The sequence below is a fragment of the Ictalurus furcatus genome, chromosome 20 (assembly GCF_023375685.1).
Source record: "Ictalurus furcatus strain D&B chromosome 20, Billie_1.0, whole genome shotgun sequence".
In the NCBI taxonomy this organism is placed as follows: Eukaryota; Metazoa; Chordata; class Actinopteri; order Siluriformes; family Ictaluridae; genus Ictalurus; species Ictalurus furcatus.
The window spans coordinates 20,104,892-20,129,004 of NC_071274.1; the positions used below are offsets into that span (position 1 = coordinate 20,104,892).

General features: G+C 38.2%; 1 protein-coding gene across 1 annotated transcript; it reads right to left on the minus strand.

Annotated features, from left to right (window-relative positions):
• Nucleotides 1-12,209: 12,209 nt before the first annotated feature.
• On the minus strand, nt 12,210-15,165 carry neurod6b (neuronal differentiation 6b). The gene is made up of 2 exons (XM_053652198.1): nt 14,657-15,165; nt 12,210-13,733 (listed from the first exon to the last, which is right to left on the minus strand). The coding sequence occupies exon 2, from the start codon at nt 13,726-13,728 to the stop codon at nt 12,775-12,777; it is 954 nt and encodes a 317-aa protein (XP_053508173.1). The 5' UTR covers nt 13,729-13,733; nt 14,657-15,165; the 3' UTR covers nt 12,210-12,774.
• Between the last annotated feature and the right edge of the window lie 8,948 nt (nt 15,166-24,113).

Here is a 24,113-nt window from a genome sequence, read left to right on the forward strand (position 1 = left end):
TTGTTTTTTTGTGAGGTTTTTTTTCTTTTCTTTTCTTTTATCAATGCGTGGTCATGCAAATTGCACTGTTTTCAGAAATCACTCATCTGTGGCACTGTGTATTTTCAAATCCCTCCCAGGAAGAACACATGTGGTATGATGACTAAAAAGACGACCATTAAAGGAGCTTTAGATTTTTTTTTCTTGTAGTGAAAGCACTGAGGCTTATTTAGGGAAGGTAGATAGTATTTGTGTGTGTGTGTGTGTGTGTGTAAGTGTGTGTTATTGTTGAGTTGTGCGTCGGCAGCGTTTGATGCCACTATTGATGACAAAGTTGTGCAGAAAGTCATGAAGCCACAGAGGAATTTGATTACCTTCATCCATTATCCGCACAGTGAGCGACAGAGAAGCTCGCCATCTGTCATCCGTTTCATTTGCATCGTCAACACCTGCCCTGCCTGTTTACGACTCTCTCTCTCTCTCTCTCTCTCTCTCTTTCAATTTCTCTTTCTATATGTCAGACGGGATTTCTTTTTATGAACATGAATTTAATGAAATAATTTATGTTTTTCATTGCCCTTATAAATATAGAATAATGCTATTTAAATAAACACAAGCGCTTTACGTATGATGAAACATTCACACCTTGTGCTCAGAGAATAGCGACAGTGATGGGAAGAGTATTTACTCTGGAGAATTGGAAACAATTTTAATAATTCAGATAAAATTCACAGACTCTGGATGCAGTTTGTTCTTTAATCAGCCATGTGACACCAATTTGTGTGCGAACAGGATAAACTGGTGGACAAAGAAGCAGGCCCAATGATGGATACAGTTTGATAATGGCATATAGTCAATCTGAACCGATTTAAACATGTGTGTATCTGTAAACATATACACATATGAGGCAAAGACTATCTCATAAATTCATAAAGGGGAAAGTTAGGGATTAGAAGTAAGGCTGGTATGCATACATTTTGCGAACATTTTCTAAACAAAATTCAAGCTTATTATCATTTACACATGTAAAAGTATAAAGAAATCTGAAATAATTTTCTCATTAATCTTATGCTGCAATGATACTATGAAGTGAACATTGATTACGAGGCTTTATTTAAAAAAAAAAAGAACATAATAAACCCCTTAAAAATCAGATAAATAGTAATTCAACATATATTTCCCATTAAGGAATGTTTCCCTAATAAAGAAAATTTCCCTAATATAGAATTTTCTATAAATACTATAATGTTTCAATATGTTTCCCTAATACTGAAATATACCGATAACACTTTTTATCTATATCGCGCCTTTCACAAACCCATGGTCGCTTTACTGAGTAATCAAAGGAAATGGTAACATTAAAAGCATCTTAAAAAAATAATAAAAATCAATCAAATTTTATACAGGATAAAATATATAACAGCAAACAGTTTAAGGAGAAGCATAGCTGTAGCCACTTCTATAGCTGAAACCGTATTCACAGCCGAGAAAGGAGAAATGAAGTTAATTATTTGTGAGAAGGGAAACAGTTTGTGGCCATGTGTGTCTTGAGTTTTGATTTAAATAAGGCAAGGCTTGTGCAGTGTCAGAGATACTGAAGGAGCATCTTCCAAAACTTGGAGGCTATGGCACTGTTGGATCTACCTTCAACTGTAGAGAGTTTATTTAACGGGTAATATAGAATTTTCTATAACACTCTAATAGTTCTATCTGTTTCTCTAATACTGTAATACAGAAGTTCCTACATGCTTCTACAGCAACTACAATACTTTTACATAGAATGTTCTCTAAAACTATAATGTTTCTAGATGTTTTTCTAGTACTGTAGTATAGAAGTTTCTCTAATTCTATAAAATAGAAATTTCTGTAATACTATAATATTTCTAGATCTGTATCTAATACTGTTATATAGAAGTTTCTATAGTTCTATGATATAGAAATTTATGTAATATTCTAATATTTCTCGATGTTTCTCTAATACTGTAGTATAGAAGTTTCGAAGTTTCTCTAATTCTATAAAATAGAAATTTCTGTAATACTATAATATTTCTAGATATGTATCTAATACTGTTATTTAGAAGTTTCTAGAAGTTTCTATAGTTCTATGATATAGAAATTTATGTAATATTCTAATATTTCTCGATGTTTCTCTAATACTGTAGTATAGAAGTTTCTCGAAGTTTCTCTAATTCTATAAAATAGAAATTTCTGTAATACTATAATATTTCTAGATGTTTCTCTAATACTGTATTATAGAATATTCAAGATGTTTTTCTAATATTATCATATTCATGTTTATAGAAAAATCTATTATTATAATAGCAGTTTCTAGACATTTCCCTAACACTGAAATATAGAACTTTTTCCAGAACTATAATATTTGTAATATGTTTCTAGAGTTCTAAGTTTCTCTAATATTATGCAAGATCTAAAAATTTCTCTAATGCTGTCATATAGATGCTTCTCTAATATAATATCACAGATGTTTCTAAAATTTACTATAATAGGGATTTTTCTAGAAGTTTCTCTAATACTGTAATATAGAAATTTCTCTAATATTGCAATATAGAATTTTTCTAACATTATCATATAGAAATTTATAGAAATTTCTCTAATATTGCAATATAGAATTTTTCTAACATTATCATATAGAAATTTATAGAAATTTCTCTAATATTGCGATATATAATTTTTCTAACATTATCACATAGAAATTTATAGAAATTTCTGTAATATTGCAATATAGAATTTTTCTAACATTATCACAGAAATTTATAGACATTTCTGTAGTACTGTAAATAAAGTTTCTCTAATAAAGTAATCTAGAATTTTTTTATTATAATACTGAAGTTTCTAGAAATTTCTGTAATACTGTACATTAGAAGTTTCCGTAATACTGTAGTATAAAAAAGTCTCTAATACTACAGTATAATGTATACTGTATATAGACATTTCAGTAGCACTTTCTCTGAAGGCCATTGTGTATATTATGCATTCGTAAGGCATTATACACATCATCATAAAAAATGTATTACACTGTATTTCAATGTTTATTAGCAATGTTAATGAGCAACACATTAAAACGCTAACAGCAAAGAAACTCGGATTTATTTTGAATAATCTTGAATAGCATTTGCTGTTTATTGCTCTCTCTCTCTCTCTTTATTTATAACTTCAGTATAGCTGATTGTTTATTACTGAGTGTTTTAAGTGTAATTTTGGGCTGGATTCAATTGTGAGAAATGTAATATTGTAAATTACTGTTTAAATAAGTCTACTTCCAATGCAATCCATAATGCATAACAGACATTTCTATAAAGCGCAATGCATTTTCATAAACAGTTATAACAATATGTATGTAAAATGATATCTAAATGTATTATGGATTGCATGTTATGAATGTATTTGTTGATCGTTATAGGTACGGCCTTCATAGAAAGTGAGTGAAATTTCCCCAATGTTGCAATATTGAGGTTTCTAGAAGTTTCCTTAATGCTGTAATATAGAGGTTTCTAGAAGTTTCCTTAATGCTGTAATATAGAGGTTTCTAGAAGTTTCCCTAATGCTGTAATATAGACATTTCTTGAAGCGTCCTTAATGCTGTAATATAGACATTTCTAGAAGTTCCTAGAAGTCTGTATTCTGTCTATTTCTATCTCTTCACCCTCCTTTGTATTTCCTTTGTACATCCTTTAAAAAAAACACTGCATAAATTTACATCGTCTCACAAAATGATCTCACCCACCATGCCATTTCTATATTAACCCACCGTCTGCTGACCAACTTGCTTCACTTCATGGCTTTTTTTTTTTCAACCCCCGAAACCTGAAAGCAAGTGAAAACATTTTGGTTTCATCCTGCACCTTTCCCTCGTTCCCTCCCCCTCAGATCCCCAGGTGGTGCAGGCGACTATGGGGCCCATTAGCGCTTGAGTCGATGCCTCCAGCAGGCCATGCGTGTCCCGCCTGACGCATTTTTGGATCCCAACCAAGTTTTCTCCCCACCATGAGAAGACAGCTCGGTCCTCCCCAATCCAACGTTCCCAGAGGACGTGGGGGAGAGGGGGGGAGTGAAGCATCATGAGCTTGTGGTGAAGGTGCTGCGTTGGACAGGATGGGAGAGGTGCTGTATGGAATATTAATGGCTGTTTTTAAGTGAGGAAGGCTTTTTAGTGATGGAGAAGAGCTCTTGGGAACGCTCGAGGTTTAAAGTGGTTATGACGGACGAGAGGAATGCGTGAACGCTGTGTGTGGCATTGGGACGGTTCAGCTAATCAGTGTTAAAGTGTCTAACAGTGAATGAAAGTTAGTGTTGCTGGTTAGCAAGAAGCAATGCTTAAGTAACCCCAGCTAGCCCATTTCTCATTTCGCAAATTTCCTTTGCAAACTTTCTCATTTATGTCTATCTAATGCTTTTTCAGACGACCCATGCTCTTCACCGTCACATACTGCATATTACTCTATAACTGATATTATTATACAGTACGTATATTATTCTTATTATTGCAAGGTAACATTCTTTAATCAACAAATCTGTAACATTTCTGTATTTATTCTAATATTTATTCCTTCCCATCCCATTTCACAAAGCAAACAGTGTAAACGTGCTGTATAGTACATGGACGCAGGAGTAGCACATATGCTAATTTAGACTTCATACCTTCACTTTGCGACACTAAATGACTTTGACTTTGTTGCATTTGTTGCAGCAGCGTACGGCTCTGTGACTATTAGAATAAACACACACTCCCATCTGCCAGAGGTTTTAGGTCAAGAACATGTGAACCTTGAGAAACGCATCGACAGCGTAACACTAAAGGAAAATGTGTGTGTGCGTGTGTGCATGTGTGTGTGTGTGTGTGTGTGTTGAGGGGAATTAAGATCTTAAAAATGCCACTTTTATAACCATTAAATGGATTCCTGCCACATTACTATTACCCAATATGTAAATGGAGTAATATTCAGGTCTGGTGAAGACATATTTTATCAATTATGCCCTCTCTCTCTCTTATTTATTTATTTTTTTACCTCTATTCGTAATGGTTAGTTTCTGCTGAGGACATTTGGGTCGACTGTGAAAAAAAAAGATGTTTAGGATTGTGCACCCTTTCACTTCCATTGTCTATTAGCCTACTGTTTCATAAGTGTGGACAATGTTTATAAGGCTGTGTTTAGCTATCAAGCAGCTTTCTAGCCTCCGGCGTTCACTTTGTACTAACGAAAGTTAAACACGTCTCTGATTAGAGTTTCTCTAACACACTTTCACATGACTGACATTTATAATACATCTCTTCCAAGGTACTGTATGTGCATTTAAGTTCAAAGGTTTTTCTTGATTGTTTTGATTTTTAAAAAACTTTTAAATGAATTGTTTTCACGTGGCTGAAAATAGATGAGGGTGACGTGGTGGCGCAGCAGGTTGTGCTGCTGCCTCGCAGCTCCAGGATCCCTGGTTTGATCCTGAGCTTGGGTTATTGTCTATGTAGAGTTTCTCCTCCTGTCTCTGGGGAAAACTCTTTGCGTTGTTATATTCTGAAACCGTGGGCTGACATGGGAACATTTTGTCAGTTTTTACCAACAAGAACCCTTTACATTCCCAAGACCTGACAACAGTTTCATATTTACATTGCTCTATCTTGCTTCTGAATAGCTAAACAAAATCATGGGGCTCCATAGAGTTAATATAGGGATATTTTAATTACAAATAATTGCATACATTTCTGCAGGAGGTCTCATTCATTCATTTTACTGGTGGGGGTTGCGGAAGCAACAAGCTGAGAAGGTTAGCCCAGGCTTCTTCATCCCTAGCCAACACCTCCTGGGGGATCCTCATATGTTCCTAAGCCAACTGTGAGATACTGTAGGTATAATCTCTCCAACAGGTCCTGGGTCTGCCCTGTGGTCTCGGTCCAGTGGGATGTGCCTGATACTGCTCTAGTGGGAGCCGTTGATTCCTCTCAATTCACTGAAGGTTCTTTTTATTCCGGTATTCAGTTAATCTATAGACACAACTAGATCGGTTGTTACCCAACTATGACATTCAGGTATGGAGTTTTAGAGTTAATACAATGACGTCGTGGTCTTGACAATTCAAACATTTGTCTCGATAGTGTGAAAGCTCTGGCAATGAAACCATAAAGATTTGTAGTTGATAAAGCAAAGCTTAGAATTGATTGTATGAAGCTTTGGAATTGCATATAAAGCTTTGGAGTTGATTGTATGAAGCTAGGGACTTAATTATGTGAAATGGTAATTTACAATGTAAATGTAAATAAGTTCACTGAGTTGATTAGAGTTGAAACTTTGGAGTTGATTGTGTGAAGCTTTGGAGTTGGTTGTGTGAAGCTTTGGAGTTGTATATGAAACTTTGGAGTTCATTGTGTGAAGCTTTGGAGTTGTATATGAAGCTTTGGAGTTGACTGTGTGAAGCTTTGGAGTTGGTTGTGTGACGCTTTGGAGTTGGTTGTGTGAAGCTTTGGAGTTGTATATCAAGCTTTGGAGTTGATTGTGTGAAGCTTTGGAGTTGGTTGTGTGACGCTTTGGAGTTGGTTGTGTGAAGCTTTGGAGTTGTATATGAAGCTTTGGAGTTGATTGTGTGAAGCTTTGGAGTTTGTTGTGTGAAGCTTTGGAGCTGATTGTGTGAAACTTTGGAGTTGATTGTGTGAAGCTTTTGAGTCAGTTGTGTGAAGCTTTGGAGTTGACTGTGTGAAGCTTTGGAGTTGATTGTGTGAAGCTTTGGAGTTGATTGTGTAAATCTTTAGAGTTGGTTGTGTGAAGCTTTGGAGTTGATTGTGTGAAGCTGTTGAGTTTGTTGTGTAACTCTTTAGAGCTGATTGTGTGAAGCTTTGGAGTTGATTGTGTGAAGCTTTGGAGTTGGTTGTGTGAAGCTTTGGAGTTGATTGTGTGTAGGTTTGGAGTTGTATATGAAGCTTTGTCGTCATATATGAAGCTTTGACATTATATATATATATATATATATATATATATATATATATATATATATATATATATATATATATAGATAGATAGATAGATAGATAGATAGATAGATTACATTGAGAAATTGATTACTTACCATGGTTATCAGCTTCTTGTACACAGAAAATCATATACACACAAACAACATAGTTCTAGTCTCAGGCATCTACCCTCCTCCTCCTCCTCCTCCCTCGTTCTGAGTGCATCCAAGCCCTGGAGCTGTGACTCTGGAAGTTTCTCTGCTGTCCTCAGGCCCGATGCCAACCTGACCTCGCTCTGCCATGCAAATGAGTTCCTGGCTGCTAGTGTTGTGTCATCTCCTGGCTGTCACCTGCACCCTCCCCTCCCACGACGCACTGCTTCAACACTTCTTCGGCTCCTTAAAGCCATCTAATTAAAACACCAAATCCCCCCTTGCTTCCCTTCCTCCCCTTTCTCTCTTCTACATTCACCCCCATTCCACAGGAGAAATCATTATTAGGAGTTTAATGGGGAGATTTTCCCGGCCCCGGCCATCTGTGGCCCGTGCAGAACTGGAAATTTCGGGAAGCGCCGACAACGTGACGAAAACTGCCCATTTTTTTTCTCCCTCATGCCATTATGCAGCTGAAGGAGGTTCAAAAGCACTAAATCACCATTATGAGGGCAGAACATTTTTCACTTTTAATCACCCAGATTGATATTAACAGCCTATTTATTTTAGCTGGTGCCTCCAAGGGAATCTTGTTCTTGTTTCAGACCCAGCGTTTGCCCTGATAGCATTTGATACGGTTTTGACTATGGATCGAATTCATTTATCACTATGTCCAGTTATCTGACATTAACTGACCTTAGCTCATAAGAAACTGTGTGAATGTTGTTCAGCATTTCATTGAACTCAAACACTTAACTAGCTACCCTTTCTTCTTTTCATTTAATTAAAACATCATTTTTTTCCCAGTGCTTCTGTCTAAAAAGAAAGTGATTTGGGAAGCAGTATATACCGTACGAGGTCAGTTTCTGACCTCCGTGCCTTTACATCTAATCTATCATGATATTGAATAAAATGCATATGACATGGAAACTGCATGCTAATTCAGTTAGCTCGCTGACATAGTTTAGTGATCTAATCCTTAGCTCGGTCATCTCGCGATTGAATCATTTTTAAAAATCAGTAACAACATAACAAAGCAAATCAAAGCTTACATGCAGAAATCCCACTCGTTTCAACCTGTAACAAATGTGAGTACATTTACTAGCAGCTATAGCTATTGCAGGCTAGCTAGCTTAGTTTCTGTTAGTCATGAACAAATGTGTGGTTGTCATAATACTTTTTAAAAAATGCCTAGTAATAAATTACTTGCAGGAAATTTGTCAGTGTTACACAAGACTCGGATAGCTAAAACCTACTCATGTCTGGACGTGACAAATGTGAGCTAATTCACCACTAGGTATCTAGATGGCTAGTTAACTTAGCTTGTGTGTTAGTGATGGACAAATTTCTAGTATTTCTATTTTTAAAAATTGGCAAGTAATAAATAAATGACAAAAGTGTCAAACAAGACTTAGTTACATAATAATACTCATGTCTAGCTGTGACAAATGCGAACTAATTTGCTAGCAGTTGATTAGCGATTTGGGATTTGGGATTAGCACGCTGCTCAGCTTTTTATGTGGAAAATATAACATTTAGAACGTTTTCAAATCTATTTATCCTGTACAAATGGAATACTGAGTAACCATGAGGTGGTTATATCTGAATACACAAATACGTTCATATAATACATACTGTATGTATATAAGGAATACAACACTAAGTGACATGCTGTCATCAACAAGAGGGTGGTGTAACGCAGAGTGGAGTGTTACTGTTACCACCCAGAGGTTGATCCTTTTTTTTTTTTTTTTTTTCCAATAACTGCACATCATGTAGTGTTTTATTCCACTTAACCATTTATTAATTCAAGAATGGCACATCATACTGTTCAGTCAGAATGGACAATTCAACAGCACTGTGGTATAATAGATGTTAAGGTACACTTTATTTTAGACCTATATTACATCGTTTCCTTCCCGCACCACACACTCCCACGCTAAAGCGAGCCATATGTTCTCGTACACTTTCTGTTCATCTAATGAGCCAGACAGAGAGACAGTCCATGCTTAACCTATGAACTATGGGAAAGGACCTGTGTATGCCTGCCAACCCATCTCTCTAGGTTCTCTCTCCACACACACACACACACACACAGAGAGAGAGAGACAGAGACAGAGAGAGAGAGAGAGAGAGAGAGAGAGAAAGAGAGACCTCCTGTTAGGGGTGCAGCTGTCACGCTGCATTGGCTCTGCAGATCTGAGGGAGTGAGAGGGGAAGTGTGGTGTGAAAGGCCTCCAGGATCTTCAGTCTTCAGTCAGGACTCCAGAGACACACCTGCTGAACACACACACACACACACCCTAAGCAGGCAGGGCACACCTAGCAAGTCTTCACAGCCTGTTCAAATGCATGGCACTGTGCCCAGAGTAGAGGATTAGATCACTGATCACTGATTCAGTTCTTGAACTTCTTTATATCTCGCAAGCACCACACGCCCGGACTGTCCTTATGAGCGCTCATTAAAACCTGAAAGTTGAACTTTTAGCACGCTCAAGTGAGCTGACATAAGGTCTTCAAAAGTGGAGTCCAATCTATACATAGTAGCTGTTTTCCTACTCTAACACAAGCATTTTTCAAACGGCGGGTGACTTGAACCTCCAACCCTGGAGGCGTGAGGCAAACGTGCTAACCTCTAAGACACCATGCACACACACCCCCACCAATACAGGGAAACTAAAGAAGTCATAATAATGCACTAGCTGCATTGCAGTTTCATTCAATGTTGTAGTAGACGTTTAGGCGTTCCACACACTGACTGATATTTATTTCACTTCAGTCAGAAAATGACTATTATGAAACCTGAAACAGTAGACAGATAGCATCTATATTCTACACAGATAGTATCTATAAACTTGGGTAATGCTAGGGTATGGTGATTTAGACCTAAAGGAAGGATGTTAAAAATAAATAAATAAATAAATAAATAAACAAACAAACATTATGAATTATTTTGTCATCCACAACAACATCGAATCCTTCCAGAAAAGTCATTTAAAGACATGATTAGCATGTGAATTTTACACTGCACATGATATGATTCGGCACATTTTTCAGTATTAAAAGATTTTTTGCTTGTTTGCTTGTTTTTGCTTGTCATGTGATTGATTTGTCACATGTTTGTTCTTTTTATGCTTCACATTCAAGTCCACATTGCAGGACATAACATGATTTTCAGGTGAGCCCATATTGCTCATATAATCCGACGTGAAATGTCTGTGATTTCTTTCACATCATATAGTGTTGAAGGAATAATGATGAAGGTATATGAGTGATTTAATGATTCGTACTGTCCTTTTTTTTCTTTTTGTTGATACACTCTTATAGGAGAAAATGAGAACTGAATATTGTTAACATTTGCAAGAATACTAGATGTTTCTGCGGGGTTTATGTGATCCGTGAAATGTAAGGAGAATTATTATTATTATTATTATTATTATTATTATTATTATTATTATTATTATTATTTCAGATTTAATAGGCTCGAATTAAGTCGTAAGAAAAGATAGAACCGTGAGCCCCGCCCCTTTCCTTAACCTTCACTTAAATTCTTAAGTTTAAAAGTTCAAGTTTATATAAAGACGACTCATGTTTATCAATAATGCTATCAATAATATCAATTATATATTTCCATGAAATATTTTTCGAAATCCCGACATTATTATTATTATTATTATTATTATTATTATTATTATTATTATTACCAAATTGAATAACGTTTGTGTAGTGATAAACAAACGTGTATTGAATTGAATGAGGAGTGTTTAAACATTTTTTTTTTTAAATACACAGGCTAAGATGTATTATTATATGTATTGCGCCATGTATTAATGCAGCTAATATCTTAGAAATGCCGTAAAATGTGTCCTCTAAATTTCCCAATTATTGCGTCCCTTATATTTCCCAACCTATTTTCAGCCTGTCATGAATAGTTATATTATAGCTACAGAATAATTTATAGATTTGGGTTTGGTTTGTAACTGGATGGTAACATCTATTATACCACAGTGCTGTTGAATTGTCCATTCTGACTGAACAGTATGATGTGCCATTCTTGAATTAATAAATGGTTAAGTGGAATAAACCACTAAACTAAAATGAATGACTTTAGTAGAGATTATTCGAGTTATATCAGTTATCTGGTGCAATAATGATCAGCTATCTTTGTGAAAAACTTTCATGTAGGTTAAATGTGATATATTTCCTACTATATTTAAATTATCCTTAATAACAGTCATATTAATCCTATATAAATATGTATTTATAATAATCCTATATAATCTTATATAAAGTCGGATCTAGCCTAACCAAACCCGTCTTCAGCAGCTTGACTTATATTATCTTATCCCCCCCTCTTCTTCTTCTTCTTCTTCTTCTTCTTCTTCTTCTCCTTCTTATTCTTGTTTTCCAATTGAATCTCATTTGAGATAGATACAGCAGAAAGATCACAGCTTTCCCTGTCCAAGAAACATCTAGACTATAAATAATTATGCATGAGAAAGAAAGAAAGAAAAAAAGATATGATCAATTATTTGCACCTTAACAGAGGACAACAAAATGTCGCAATAGTATACAAAAATGCAAAAAAAAAAAAAAAGTGTTAGAAAGTTTCCTAAAATGTAGATTGCAATTAGAATTTCTTTGCAAAATAAATAAATAAATAAACATGTATGCGGCCACTGGTTCTTGAGAATAAATAAATAAATAAATAAATAAACAAACGTGTGCGGCTATTGAATATTGAAAAATAAATAAATAAATAGATACAATCGATCTTCATAAATTATATCGCAATACATTCCAGATTTATTTTGATGCTGATTTTAAATACACCCCCCCCCCACACACAAAAAAAAACATGTTTGTTTTGTACATGTTAAATGCTTCATTTTAAGTGTAGAGCTTCGAGATTTACACTGCTCACCTACAAACCTTTAACACACACACACACACACACGCGCGCGCGCGTGAATACACACACTGCGTTTCTGAAACACACACGGATTACATTTCATTCAGAAAGAGGCTACGCGTTTCCATTATTTTTTGCATAGTTCCCATTTAAAAATCCCCTTTTATTGCTCATATGCATTTTGTTGTGAATAAGTGTATTCGAACAGACTATTGAATATAGATTTTTTTGTTTGTTTGTTTGTTTGTTTTTCAACTAGATAAAATAATAACTAATGGCTTTTCATGAATTATTATAATTAATAATCGTAATGCAGGCCTTGTACTGCATATAGGCCTAGTGTTCCTTAATAAGTAGACAACAACAAGATAAAGAAGCAGTAGTATTACTGGTGGTAATAATAATAATATTAATAATAATAATAATAATAATAATAATAATAATAATAATATTTCAGGCAGCACTTGTTTTAAAAGGTGCCGTGCAGAAAATTGCAATAAAATTAAACACAAAAGTCAAATAAAAACAAAAACACAAGTGTAAATCGATAGAAGGAAATAAAAATAAATACAAGACATTTAACAATATGACATTTATTAGAGTGCAATAAATAAGGTAGGACATTTAGGTAATACAATAAACAGAGAATAAACTATGCCGTAAAATTCAGGCAATAAATAATAAATAATAAATAATAAATAGATTAAGACACATTATAATAAGGGAAATGAACTCGGTTCCGCCTCGCCGTTCAGTGCTTTCAGGGCGGCTCTTTAATTATGGTACACCGGGTTCAATTGTTCTTGGGTTTGGAAGGGCTGATTGCGCATGCGCAGCTCGTTTGGAAAGTGGCTGTCAGGAGACGCTGTGTAGGCGGAAGGCCGGCTGATGGAAGCGCGTCCCGGGGCGCCGCAGCATGTCGCGCCGTACCGGCAGCTCGCGACGCACTCCGTCTGCTCGTCGGGTTTCTGAAACGAGAACACGCCGTTATAGTTCATAGGCGGGCTGAGCTGGCTGTCCGGAGACGCGCTGTTGTAATAGGAGTCAAACATGTTGCAGTAGGAGAAAGGGCGGAAATGTTTGGAGGCGTCTGCGCGGCTCGTTTCTGCGTTCGCATACGCGTAGGGGGCATCGCACGGAGGCGACACGTCACCAGGACTGGCGAGGAAACGTCCCGCGTTCAGCTGCAGGCACCCCGCTACCAAGTTGGTGGTGGGTTGAGATAGACCTTTGCACAGGGTTCGTGCAAACGCCACGAGGTCGGGCCGTGTGCCAGCACTGAGCGTCTCTGACAAGGCCCGGATGTAGTTCTTGGCCAGACGCAGGGTTTCTATCTTGGACAGCTTCTGAGCACTTGAGTAGCACGGCACAACCTTGCGTAGGCTCTCCAGCGCACTGTTCAGACCGTGCATCCGACTGCGCTCGCGTGCGTTCGCCTCCTGGCGCCGCAGCCGGGCCCTGTCCGAGCACGTGGCGCCTGACTGGCGTCTTCTTGGATTGCGCCTTTTGTTTAGACCGCCCTCGTCCTGCTCTTCGTCTTGGTCTTCGTCTCTTTCTTCTTCGTCCCTGTCCGATCGTTCGTCACGTAGGTCTAAATTCTCGAACCGTTGTCTGCGATGATCTTGTTGCTCTTGTCTCAGACTGTCATGGATGCTTGAACGTGGAAAGCTCGCTCCGAACTGAGGCTCACGCATTGCGTCTGGCTCATCTGGTGGCGCGGTCAACATTGTCCCTGCAGACAAGGACACAATTAATGTAACACACTGTGAGTTTCAGGCCCCCTGACAGTTTACAGCAATAGACCACGACAATAGCCTTCTTGGGACTCCTGTGTTCTGCGTATCCTTGGAAAGCCATACCGGCTTTATGGCACCTCTCCAAATATGGGCTTAGAAGTCCAGAAGGACCAAAATAGTAATATATATATAATATATATATATATATATATATATATATATATATATATATATATATATATATATATATAAAACCAAGTTAATTCAACACTGTGAGGGTTAATTCAGTAAATTTTCAGAAAAATACAGTATACCTTATAATCAATTAAAAGTAAGGGTGGCATTTTACTAAAGGTAAAATTCTTTTTAAAAAAAGATTTCCTAAAGAACCTTTTGATGATGTTTTTTTCAAGCACATAATAATAATCCCACCACAAATAACCTTACACACACTGTACAAATTTGTGGTGCAAAATGAAAGTTAAGTGCTTTGTGGCACCAAATATGAGCACCGTTATTTTTAGGATTGTATTTTCAAAGCATTTTGGCTAAGCATTAAAACTCATTTCCTGAAGGACCGTTTACATCATTCGTGCCGTTGGGAATGAAAATATACCTTTACATTTCTTCTGACACTAAAAGAGTTAGATCAGCACTGGGACTTCAGATGCGCAGACATGCCAAATAGGATCGTAAGGTCACGTCATTATCCGTATCTGATATTGTATCTAGACTAGACAGCAAAATCCCTAGTGCTGAATGAACATATACAAGAATTCCTGGAAGTCCAGATGGACACAATGGAACTGTAAGTGTTAAGACTATATGCGTAATCAAAAGAAAACAAAAAATACCCGAAAAACAAACAAAGATATTGATGCATTACAATAACTAGGTAAATCATTTTAAATTTGCTTACCTGCTTTTTTTTCTCTTAATATTTAGCTCGCATGTTCCAAAATTCCACTCAGTCTCAGCACCATGCGCCTTCCATGTGTCTGCTGTGAGCCACTTAGAATTCCTTTAATCTCGTTTTCACCCTCCTCTCACTCTCTGTCTCTCTCTCCCTCTCTGTGAGAAAAGTGACACCCGTGCCAACTGCCAGCGCGGGTACCCGTGCCATCTGCCACTGACGTCTCGTGGCAGAGCTGGTCACGTGGCGCGCTCTCGTGGGACTTCCGTCCTGTACCAATCATCTGGCGCACCGCGCTAATGGGCACCGTGAGGCTTTCATTTACCTACCGTCAAAAAAATCAAGGCAGATTCCAACATTGTCATGCTGTTGAGGATGCACCCTGAGCTTTTTCGAGGAGGTGTTTGTTTCTATGCAGGAAGCTATCTGTGCAGACTCTCCCAAAATGATGTGCTCAGTACCTGTCTTTGTCACATGCAAGAGAACCACCTCGAATGAGGTAATAGCCTGCTAATCTCAGTGCTCGTCACTTGTCAAAAGCGATCAGTCACATCTCAGGAGATTGTCAGTCTGGGGAGAGTTACGGGCACGCCGAGAGACGAGATCCAGCTCCTGAATTGTATGGGATTTATAGACTAATAGAGACACAATGACTATTCTATCTGATTAGACAGAAGGGATATAGATCAGCAGAACCCAGCTGTTGTCCTGTTTGACCGAATTTCAGCACAGTTTGGTCTAAGTGATGAGTTGAATTAGGTGAGAACAGACAAACCATAAACTGCGCCAAAGCCTGATCTACTGTATTTATGAACATTTCCCATGCTTCTACGTTGGGTTTATAGGTATGGGCTTGTTAGTCTGGTCCTGACATAATTGTGAGCTGTCAGAAAACTCTGACCTGCTCATCTTTTGTGCATTGTGAAGCATATAGTTAGATGTAGTTGTGAAGAATTCTCTGTTCTTTTTAGCAGGGGTATTTGTGCAATGCTACACCTTGTCAGATCTCTCCATTTGGAAATTTCAGCATGGATATAAGATGCTACTTTACCTGTGGTTTAAAAACATTAGATTCACTAAATCTACATGTGAATGCAGCATTCATAACAATTCTAAACACCTTTTTTAACGTAATACAGCCTACAGAATATCTCATCTATGTAAATACTCATATCGTTAAGAGCATAACACTTCATGAATTATGAGTATATGACTTCATAATGTCAGGTTATATAATGTCATAATGCACTACAGCGTAATGAAATAAAATCACACAATACTAACAATAATCATAATAATAACAACAACACAACAAAATCATTGTGATTATGTATTTCCATAATATTCTTTAGACTTAAAAAAAACAAACTAATAGATCTGTGAACTGTCCTTGAAAAGAAAGCAGCTAAAATGGGAGTTAACCAGGGAAAGATCATCTGAATATTTGAAATCAAAATTGATTAGGCTTGTACATTAAAAGGCTGGCTAGCTAACTAGCTAAGTAACTAGCTCATGTATTTTGTTTTGCTTGTTTGTTTGTTTGTTTGTTTGTTTTTCCCTGTAAGGCTAAGAAGTCAGGTTAAGGTCAGTTTTACTTTTTACTCTTTATCACTCTTTGTGAAAACAAGTTTTAAGGCTTTTCCAGAACAATTTATTGACAACTGGGGAGAAAAACCTTGCTAGCTAAGCTAACTAGGCTGCCTCCTGAGGTAAAATAACACAATTGTAACCAATACATGCTACAATATAATACAATAATACAATACATCTGTTAAAAGCTCTAAATGTATTGTAAAAGCATATAAAATGCTTGTTTTTACCTCAGGAGAAGCCCTAGTTAGCTTAGCTAGCAAAAGCTAGCAAAATAATAATAATAAAAAAATCTCCCTAAATATTAATACATTGTCCTGGAAATGCCCTGATAGAAAAGATTTTCTACAAAGAAGAAAGAAAACAGTATTCTCAAGCTAGTTTTTTTGCTAGTTAGCTAGCCAACCTTCTAATGTACTAGCCTAATCACTGCGTACAGTGTTTTAAAATGTTGTTTATTTATTTATGTGACCTCAGGAGATTGTGGTGAAACCTGTTGTGGTGGTCAAAAGTATGTTTCTGTCTATAAAATGTAACTCTAAATGTATTGGATAAACATACATGGTGTATCATATGATGTTCATCTTGTATTTAATCAGTGTTGGGTTTTGCTAGTTATGTCATACATGACATAAATATGTGACATATCTAGCGAAACCCAATGCACTTAGCAAACCGTATGTGTTAATGAACATTTGACATATTTTGGTTATTCTATTCTATTACGTCCTAGTCAGAATGTGAATGGCAGTCCTGTCCATAATACACTCGGACACATTTACACTCATAAACACACACCTTAAACTCCCTCACACACACTTTCCACCTGCCCCCCCCCCCCCTCTAAAAAATGCCTCAGCTGGCATCCCGCACGTTCCAGTCCACTACACACACCGGCATCTGATGAGTCCGACTTTGCGTTTCAGACTAATCAGTCTGCTGCGCTAATTGCAAATGCAAATATGCAAATTTATATAATTAATTACTCCACTAATTAGTTCTCCGTTCTTTTTAGGTAATAAATCATTGTGTGGTTGAAAGAGAGAGCGAGCATGAGAGGGGCAGGGCATCAGCTCCCTGTACACAAAAGATTCAAAGTTTTCAAATGCCCTCAGAGCGTTAGAGTGAGGTTGTTGTCACTGGTGTCGAATGGCGTAATTCTGGGCTAGTCTAGGATTTTTTTTTAATGTGATCATGTAGTAGAGTAAAAAGTTATACCTAGTTGTACTCACCAATTTGGATGAATAAAGCAAGACACTTTTGTGCTAATTTGTCCCATCATGCACCATGGAACAGTAGAGGAGGGGCTTGTTAATAGTAGACACAAATACAGCTACTGTATGCTTCCGCTTCACACTATGGTCAAGAGTTTGTGGACACCTGACCATCACATCCATATGTGGTTTCATCCCAAACTGTTGCCACAAAGTTAGAAGCGCACGATTGTTTAGAATGTCTTTGTATGCTGTAGCGTTACAATTTCTCTCCACTGGAACTAAGAGGTCTAAAACTGTTCCAGCATGACAAGGCCCCTGTGCACAAAGCACATGGTTTTCAAAGGTTGGAGTGGAAGAACTTGAGTGGTCTGCACAGAGCTCTGACCTCAACCTCACTGAACACCTCCACCTTTGGGATGAACTGGAACACCTGACCTCACTAATGCCCTTGTGGCTGAAAAACACAAATCCCCAAAGCCATGCTCTAGTGGGAAACCTTCCCAGAAGAGTGGAGGTTATTATAAGAGCAAAAGGGGAGTGAATCTGGAATGGGATGTTCAACAGGCACATATGGGTGTGATGGTCAGGTGTCCACAAACTTTTGGGCATATCGTTCATGTTAAATTAACAAATAGACATAGTGCAGCAAGGTTAGCTAGTTCATGTCAAGTAGCACTGAAGGCAATTCGTCGGTATTGTTTACCTCTTTCGCATTATTAGCATCGCTTCCCTTCAGTACAACAACATTTGATTCAATTCAGGTTTATTTGTATGGCACTTTTAAGCATAGAATGTGGTACGGAGCAGCTTTGCAAAAATCTGGACGTAGATTTAGAGCCCTAATGAACGAACCAGGGGCGACCGTGACGAGAAAACTCCCTGAAAAGCCATGTGGAAGAAACCTTAAGAGGTCCAGACTCAAAAAAGGAACCTGTCCTCTTCCAGAGGTTGGAATTATAAAAGTTCACAGTTAGAGCATATTGTACTGGGGTGAGTACCGGACAGTTTTTCTGATTACAGCAGTAGTTCTTAGGTACAAGTTTATAGTATCCAGATGAGATTATCCAGTGAAGAAAAAGTGATCCTGGATCCCACTTGGCTCTTAACCTTTCGTTAATAGTATCTTCAAGATTGTTCCTTAATTTGGTTATTATATACAAACTCGTTATGGGAAGTTCAGCCATTCAGTCCACATAGAATGAAATGTTTGTAGGGATGTTATAAGTGTATCCTTGGTTTGCTCTATCTAAGCTCTGGTGGTGTTGACAGCTCTCGGTTCTTTAATTACCACATGATCAGGTCTAAAAGACAGTGTGAGGAGCTGAGCTGCGAAAGAAAGAGATCGACTTGTGAAAGAGATGCAGGAGAAGTGCAGCGGTGTGAGGGTTCGCTATGGGCTCTGACTCTTGACCTGCTTGTCCAATACAAGCCCCACCCACCCCCAAACACACAAACTTATAGTTATTGGATCACCTTTCATGTATGATCCATGTGGTAGGTAGTTGTCACAAATGGCGAGGAGGAGATGCAGGATGCATTGGTGCAGTAAAGGACTTTATTAAAGGTAATCAGGCAGACAAATCCAATACGTGAATCAAAAACATGGTCAAAAACAGGTAAAAGGTCAGGCGAACAGCAAACAGGATGAACTAGGCAAAACAAAATCGAATAACGAGGACGAGAACAGGAACAAAACTATGGCACAGAAACGAAGAACAAAGGGTTTGGTATTGAGTTACCTCTTACACACAATACTTCACCCCGAACACAGACTCACGAGGGGTTGAAATAACAAACGTAATCAAGGGTGAACACAAAACAGCTGAGACTAATGATAACACGTGAGGGAGACATCCAATGACATAACAGGGGCGGCGACATAACTTAAACCATAACAAACACACGTGTAAAACGTAAACAAAGTCAATATCAATGAACCCGGAAGTACGCGCTCCTGCGCCTCGGGCTTCAGAGGGCGCTGCGTGCTCCAGTGCTCTGCGTGAGGGGAAATCTCTGACACTAGTGCTGGTTCTCAGTTTGTGGGGTTCCTAAGTACAGATTTTTTTTCAGGTTGTCAGATAAAAATCAGTTGAGGCTTGCTCATGATTCGAGCACTAGATGAATGCTAGCATCATCTGTACTAGAATTCTGCTTAGTTCCAAAAGATGGGCTCAAGGATGAGTTAGGACTTGCTGTGACAGTCTGGGAAAGTGTCCTGCTCCTTGGTGAGGCTTCAGTTCATTGGGTTCATGTGTAAGGACATTGTGCTATGATTTATTACCACTACGTTGATGAAAACATCATTTACTATACAGAATTTGGGAGACGTCCTTATCCATGCTCCATGCTAGAATAAATATACTATATGGCCAAATGTATGCAGACACCTGACAACCTCACCACAACCATGGGCATTAGTATGGAGTAAGTTCTTGGTGAGGAGGTGGTTATTTAGTAATCGTAAGAAGCATTCTCAGCTTGGCATCTGTTGTCTGGCGGCTTCACTCCTGACCAATGGGGATTCAAGTTGGGGACTCTTGAGTCACACATTGACTGACATTTGACTCGGCTCAGGCTTGTGAAATTTCAAATTTGAATAGAAACCTCACCAAGTAGTACCACCAAGCTAAACACAGTAAACAAATTGACTTCGTTAATCAACATTTTGGTCCACAGTCTACTCTACAACTATTAGAACAGCAAGGCCAATTCATGTTTTTGTGCCGTACACCAAAGACAGTTGGGTTCGAGTTCAAAAGATGGACATGAGACGAGACGAGAGCTTAGGATTTCAGCTTTTATTTCCTGGTATATACATCTAGATGTGTTAAACAACATAAAACATCAAACCTTTTTTTTTAATCAGACTACCCAATTTTAAGCTCGAGCAAAAGTATTGGAACAGACAAGTTTTGAAGTAAATGAAAGTAAATAACACTTAATGTTTGCTTGCATGTCCCTTGCTTGCAATAACTGCAAGGCTGAATCCAAGAGTAGACGTTCAGAGCTGTTTATTGTTTATTGTAACAGACAATCTAACAGGACACACCTGAGGAACAAGGAACGTTCCAATATTTTTGCTCGCCTCGAAATTGGGTGGTCTGATACAATATGTGCCATGTTCTGTCTCTTTTAGCACATCTACATCTACATAAATACCAGGGAATAAATGCTGAAATTCTGAACGCTCTTCTCATATTCATCTTTTCATCTCAAACCCATGATTGTTATAACTGCGCTAGCAAGTTTAGCAACTAACTTCTCAAAATACAACAGGAGCTAACAAATCAGCACCAGAATAGCTGTATAGCAATATTTCAGTACAAGCAGATTTAATTTAATTTCATGGTGGACTTTTCCTTAAACGCAGTACTATTGTGGTAATTAAGCACAATGCCACATGCCAAAAAATAAAATAAAATAAAATATTCTGCATTTGTAACTGCTTGTGTTCTCAGGCTTGTGTGTGTGTGCACATCTTTACAGCAAGTGTGTGTAGCATGTCTGCAAGCTGTCCATGTGTGTGCACGTGTGTATGTAGGGGTGATTGGGGAAGCCCAGGCCTGAGCGCCGTGCTCTACAGCTGTGCTGTTTTTACCAATTACCTCACCCATGATGCCCATATGCCACCACACTAGTCTGCACAGGTGGCTCCTCAGACAGAGATAGAGGTATGTGGAGAAAATGACAATGGATACTGTTTATACCCAAACAAACGCTCACTCACACATACTTCGAGACACAAGGGAGCGCTCTGAGTGGCACGCTGTAAAATTGACTTCATTTCGAATTTAATAAAAACCTCCACGAGGCAAAGGAAGACACACTCTCGCAGAGTGTTCACGGCAAAAAAACCCCAATGGTATATGTGTAATTCGATTAAAGATGATTATAGTAAAACAATGATCTCCTGATGATGACACGTTTCGAGCTGATTGATTTTTTTTTTTTTTTCCTCAGTGCACATACGTCCAGGGAAATGAAACAGCTCGAGCGCGTGTCGCAATAGCCGAGCACACGCAATCGACGACGCAGATGGAGTCGATCAGTTACGCTAACGACAATGAAGGATGAAATCATGAATAATTCAGATGTTTTTAGAAGATAATGTAAATATGTTTGGTGGTTGGATTTCATGGAAGAGGAAACGAGATGAAATGAATATCTGCATCCTGCTTCAGGCTAAATCAGACAGGGAAAAGAAAGAAAGATGAAAGACATCAGTGTAGCAACAGAAATGCTGTCATATGAACTGCAGGTAGTTTACTATCCCTTTCGAAATATATTTGTATTTTATTTGTATGTAGTTTAGATTTGGTGGCTTAGCGGTTAGCACGTTTGCCTCATGCTTCCAGGGTTGAGCGTTCGATTTGTCGATGTCCCTGTGTGTGTTCTCCCCGGGCTTCGGGGGTTTCCTCCTGGTACTCCGGTTTCCTCCCCCAGTCCAAAGGCTGATTGGCATGTCTAAAAACGTGTCCATAGTGTATGAACGGGTGTGTGAATGTGTGTGTGATTGGGCCGTGCGATGTATTGGCACTCCGTCCAGGGTGTCCCCCGCCTTGTGCCCCATGCCCTCTGGGATTATCTCCAGGTTCCCTGCGACCCTGAAGGATAAGCAGTACAGAAAATGGATGGATGGATGGATGGATGTAGTTTAGATTTGTTTTTAGGTGCCTCTTGTTTTGTCATCTAAATTAGTCACTACTATTTTAGGCATAACTTCCATAGCATGCCTGACTAAACGTGTCTATCTCTCTCTCTCTCTCTCTCTCTCTCTCTCTCTGTCTCTCTCTCGCTCTCTCTCTCTCTTTGCTTGATAGTAATTGGCTCTTGTTGTCTTAACAACATTATTTAAATGAAAAGATTTTTTTCAACTCAAATTTCAAATGTACACAATATTTTATATACATATCTTCATTCATTCAATATTTACACATGTTTTAAACGTACTGAACCTAAGAAATGCAAAGGCATCTTGTATGTAGTAAATAAAGATTGTGATTGTGTGTATACAGATTATACAGAACTTTCAAAATCTTTTATTTACACATCAGTGACGTACCCTCTTCTAATAGATCACACGCAATCGAAACAGCAGCATTTGAGAACGCTCCCGAATGAGGCTGTAACTCAATTTTTTCTTCCTTAGGGAAAAGGTAGGTTCCAAAATGATTGCACTAATCTGCAGAATATTCAAAACGAAGAAAATATCTGGCCCGTGAATACACCTTCATACTGACACTCATTTTTAACACCTTCCTATGTACGCCATTGTTCTGAGAATTCAGCATATGGTCTGCTAGTGGGTCACACACTTCGTGCTAACAGCTCCTTTTTTTTTTGCAGATCCAGCATTCACACTCTCGTTTTAAGACGCAGATTGCAAGGTGTACGGTGCCTTCTCACGTTCAGCCCTCGTTGTGTTCAGCCGAGACGTGTTAAAAGAGAAATTAGAATATAAATTGGAGTAAATTTATAAGAAATGTGCGTTGTGTTGTGTGGATGTGAGCAAGCGATGTGAAAAAGGATATCCCATAGATTAGAGACTCCCACGTCTCTGCAGATGTTGCACCTGAAACAGATATGAGATATTAACTATAAAATATGATGTCGCTGGCGGTTTGAGACGCACCCCCGGCCATGCACCCTGCCTGCGCTGGCATCTGCGGATCTCGTGTTCCTCCCCGCGTGCATGCAATGTATTAATTACTCATATTGATGATGAGAGTCAGTGCCGAAAAGGCTCGAATAGACACACGCAAGATACATTAGACAACTTCATTGAAACTTAGCTCTAATTTATAATGAAGCTATCTGAAGTTTGCACAAACATCTGATGCAGGCCAATGAAATTTGTCCAACATGGACCAAGCTGATTCAATTTTGCGCTGTTCCCAGAAGCTAGAATTCATATCTAGTAAGTGCTCTAGCTACAGCATGAGGCAAACCCTGAACCACAGAGAATCAAAAGCTTGAACAAAAGTTCTTGATAGTCGTTCATGTTTACTTTTCATACCATGTAGTCTTCAGAGCATCCATGTGTAATACCTGAAATGAACCTGTAATGTGTAATACCTATAATGCAAAAATATCCAAACACGATTAAGACCAACACTACGTCCAGAGCTCTAGTAGAAACAAAAGATCAACCTTACACACAGTGAACCCCTTATAAACAAATGCCAGCCTGGTATCAGCACCATGGTTAGTCTCAAACAAAAACGGCGCCAAGGTCCAAACGAACTCAAAATGAGCACTGATAAGTTGCCAGATCATCAAGAAAAGGATGAAAGGTCAGCGTAACAGATAAAAAATAAATCATGTAGCACTTGTGATTTCTTTAACCCTCTCTCTCCCTCAAAACCCCGAACAACTGGACCCACTTGGCACATGGTCATATGTTTAAATGTTTTTTTATGGACATTGAAAATGGACAAGGAGAACAAACCCTGCTAAGTCACGTACTCACTGTTGTCTAATCTGACCCCCTACTGATGACATGGGTGGTACCTTCTGACCTTCAAAACTTGCACAACAGGATTAATGACTGCCTCATTACCACTGCCTCATTACCACACTGGAGAAACACAACAAGCCTTCTACATCTTGCTGACAGAACAAATAAAATATATAACATGATAAAAGTAGAAATCTTG